General features: G+C 39.0%; 1 protein-coding gene across 1 annotated transcript in view; it reads left to right on the top strand.

The window, feature by feature from the left end:
- Nucleotides 1-2,179, top strand: part of LOC119580808 (putative glucosylceramidase 3) — a 9,860-nt gene extending 7,681 nt beyond the window's left edge. Inside the window, exons 9-12 of the mRNA XM_037928934.1 lie at nt 318-397; nt 771-881; nt 1,299-1,471; nt 1,880-2,179. Of these exons, the coding sequence (XP_037784862.1) occupies nt 318-397; nt 771-881; nt 1,299-1,471; nt 1,880-2,000 (485 nt within the window). The 3' untranslated portion in view covers nt 2,001-2,179. The remainder of the gene's footprint in view (nt 1-317; nt 398-770; nt 882-1,298; nt 1,472-1,879) is intronic.
- Nucleotides 2,180-2,500: the final 321 nt, after the last annotated feature.

The raw sequence follows: 2,500 nt of genomic DNA, 5'->3' as shown, positions 1-2,500 counted from the left end.
TTTTTGAATCGTATTGATATAATATAAAGGTATAGATGAGAGGTAGTATTGTCTTTATTCATACAATAACATAATTATATATCATATCAATTATATATAATCCTTGTATTAGTTTAATATATAATAATTTAGCTATAGAATATGTAATTAATAATTAACTATTAACACTTCTTAACATATTAGAAATCAACTTTATAACAGGATAATCCCAACATCTTGTATTGCTGACCTATCCATTTTTTTCTACACGAAGTGAGGTACAATATTCATTTTAAGAAAAAGAAAGAGGCTCAGAATTTGCATTTTATTTCCCGCAGGTTGGGATGCCAGCCCCGAAGACCGTGTGCTTCTGGGGGACTGGTACAGGGGAGAGAGTTACGCCTATAATATTATCGACGTAAGGAGCATGCATTCTCGTTGCGGGTTTTCCTGTGCGTTCGATTTTGGTTTGGTTGAGTGAATTCGGTCTGTTTATCATTGTTTTTCCTGTTGTTTTCTCTCTCTCTCTCTCTCTCTCTCTCTCTCTCTCTCTCTCTCTCTCTCTCTCTCTCTCTCTCTCTCTCTCTCTCTCTCCCCCTCCCCCTCCCCCTCTCCCTCCTCCTCCTCCTCCTCCTCCTCCTCCTCTCCTCCTCTTCCCCCTCCTCCTCCTCCTCCTCCTCCTCCTCCTCCCCTTCCTCCTCCCCCTCCCCCTCTCCCTCTCCCTCCCCCTCCCCCTCTCCCTCCTCCTCCTCCTCTTCATTTTTATCCAAAAAGGAATTTCTATCCCACAGGACATGAACCACTGGTCGACGGGATGGGTGGACTGGAACATGGCCCTGGACATGACAGGAGGGCCTAACTGGGCCAACAACTTCGTGGACTCTCCCATCATTATCAACAAGGTGAGGAATCTTCTTAGAGAATCTTCTTAGAGAATCTTCTTAGAGAATCTTCTTAGCTGATGCTGTCCGTGCAGATAGAGATACGCAAACACACGCGTGTGCGTACTTTCACACACATACGCACGCACGCACACACATACATATACACATACGCATACACATACATATTCACATACAGAGAGAGAGAGAGAGAGAGAGAGAGAGAGAGAGAGAGAGAGAGAGAGAGAGAGAGAGAGAGAGAGAAACAGACAGAGACAGTACGAAGAAACTTACAAAAGGAAATTAAATATTAACCATGATCAAAATCCAAGATCTTATAAAAAAAAAATAAAAATAAATAAATAATTAAATAAATAGATAAATAAATAAATAAACTACAATCTTCCAACCACCGACCCATTTCCCAAAAAAAAACAGGAAACGGGAGAGTTTTACAAGGAGCCGATGTTCTACGCGATGGGTCATTTCAGCAAGTTCATCAGCCCGGGATCCCGTCGCACGTACACTAATATCTTCGGGTCTGAACAAGTCAAGGCTACAGCTGTTCATAATAGTCAGGACGATACCACAACCGTCGTCATTATTAATCTGTAAGTCCCTCTGTTTCCGGGTGAGACCGAGGAGGTGTAGTAAAAGAGTGAAATATAATAAGAGGAAGAGGAAGAGAAGGAGGAGGATGACGGGGTATTTTAACTTGATTTGATAGGGTAGTTTTTCATTTGTAATTTGCTATTCTGGGTGATGATATTTCGCGGGAAAAAAGTGTTAGCTACAACTAATTCAACTCAAGTTTTAAAAGAAGAAGAAAAAAAATACGATTTGCTGGTTAAAAACAAAATTAATATATGACCGATTTGATGACTTATAGACAAAACGAATATTCGCCAATATGAAACCATGACGATTTGCTGACGAAAGACAGAAAACATGAACACCACCCTTTGACAAATGCTCGCCTCCTCCTTTCTCTAACCTCCCCCTCTTTCTTATTCACACAGAGGCGACAAGGCAGAGGTCGTGAGCGTTGACATCGGCGACGGCACCAACTACATCAACTTCGACCTCCCCGCCAAGGCCATCGTCACTCTCCTCTTCCGAACCCCGACCGACACTAAGTAAAGGGAACCTGAGGACTCGACTACGGGGAAGGAGGGGTGGGGGGGAGGGGGGATAAGGGTGTAATATCTTTTTTTCTTGTTCTTCTTCTTAAATTTATAGAGTATTGATTTTAGCGTTCGGACTTTATTGTATTTTTTCCTGTATTTATGCGTGATTAAATCTGCAGTGAGCGCTTTTCAGTGACATTATTTTTTTTTTTTCAAATAGCATCCTCTTGGTTTTACTAACACTAGATAATTCTCTATGATTCAATTACCGTATACGATAAATATATACATATGCATATATACACATCTGTATCAACCTATTTATCTATCTATATATCTATATATCTATCTATGACGTGCATACATATATACATATATATATATATATATATATATATATATATATATATATATATATATATATATATATATATTTATTTATTTATTTATTTATTTATTTATCTATTTATTTATATATACTAAGAAACACGTACACTTATGAATATGTCACCA

This window comes from Penaeus monodon, chromosome 14 (genome assembly GCF_015228065.2).
Source record: "Penaeus monodon isolate SGIC_2016 chromosome 14, NSTDA_Pmon_1, whole genome shotgun sequence".
Taxonomy (NCBI): Eukaryota; Metazoa; Arthropoda; class Malacostraca; order Decapoda; family Penaeidae; genus Penaeus; species Penaeus monodon.
The sequence above is the reverse complement of the archived record's forward strand: the minus strand, read 5'-3'. Positions and strand labels throughout refer to the sequence as shown.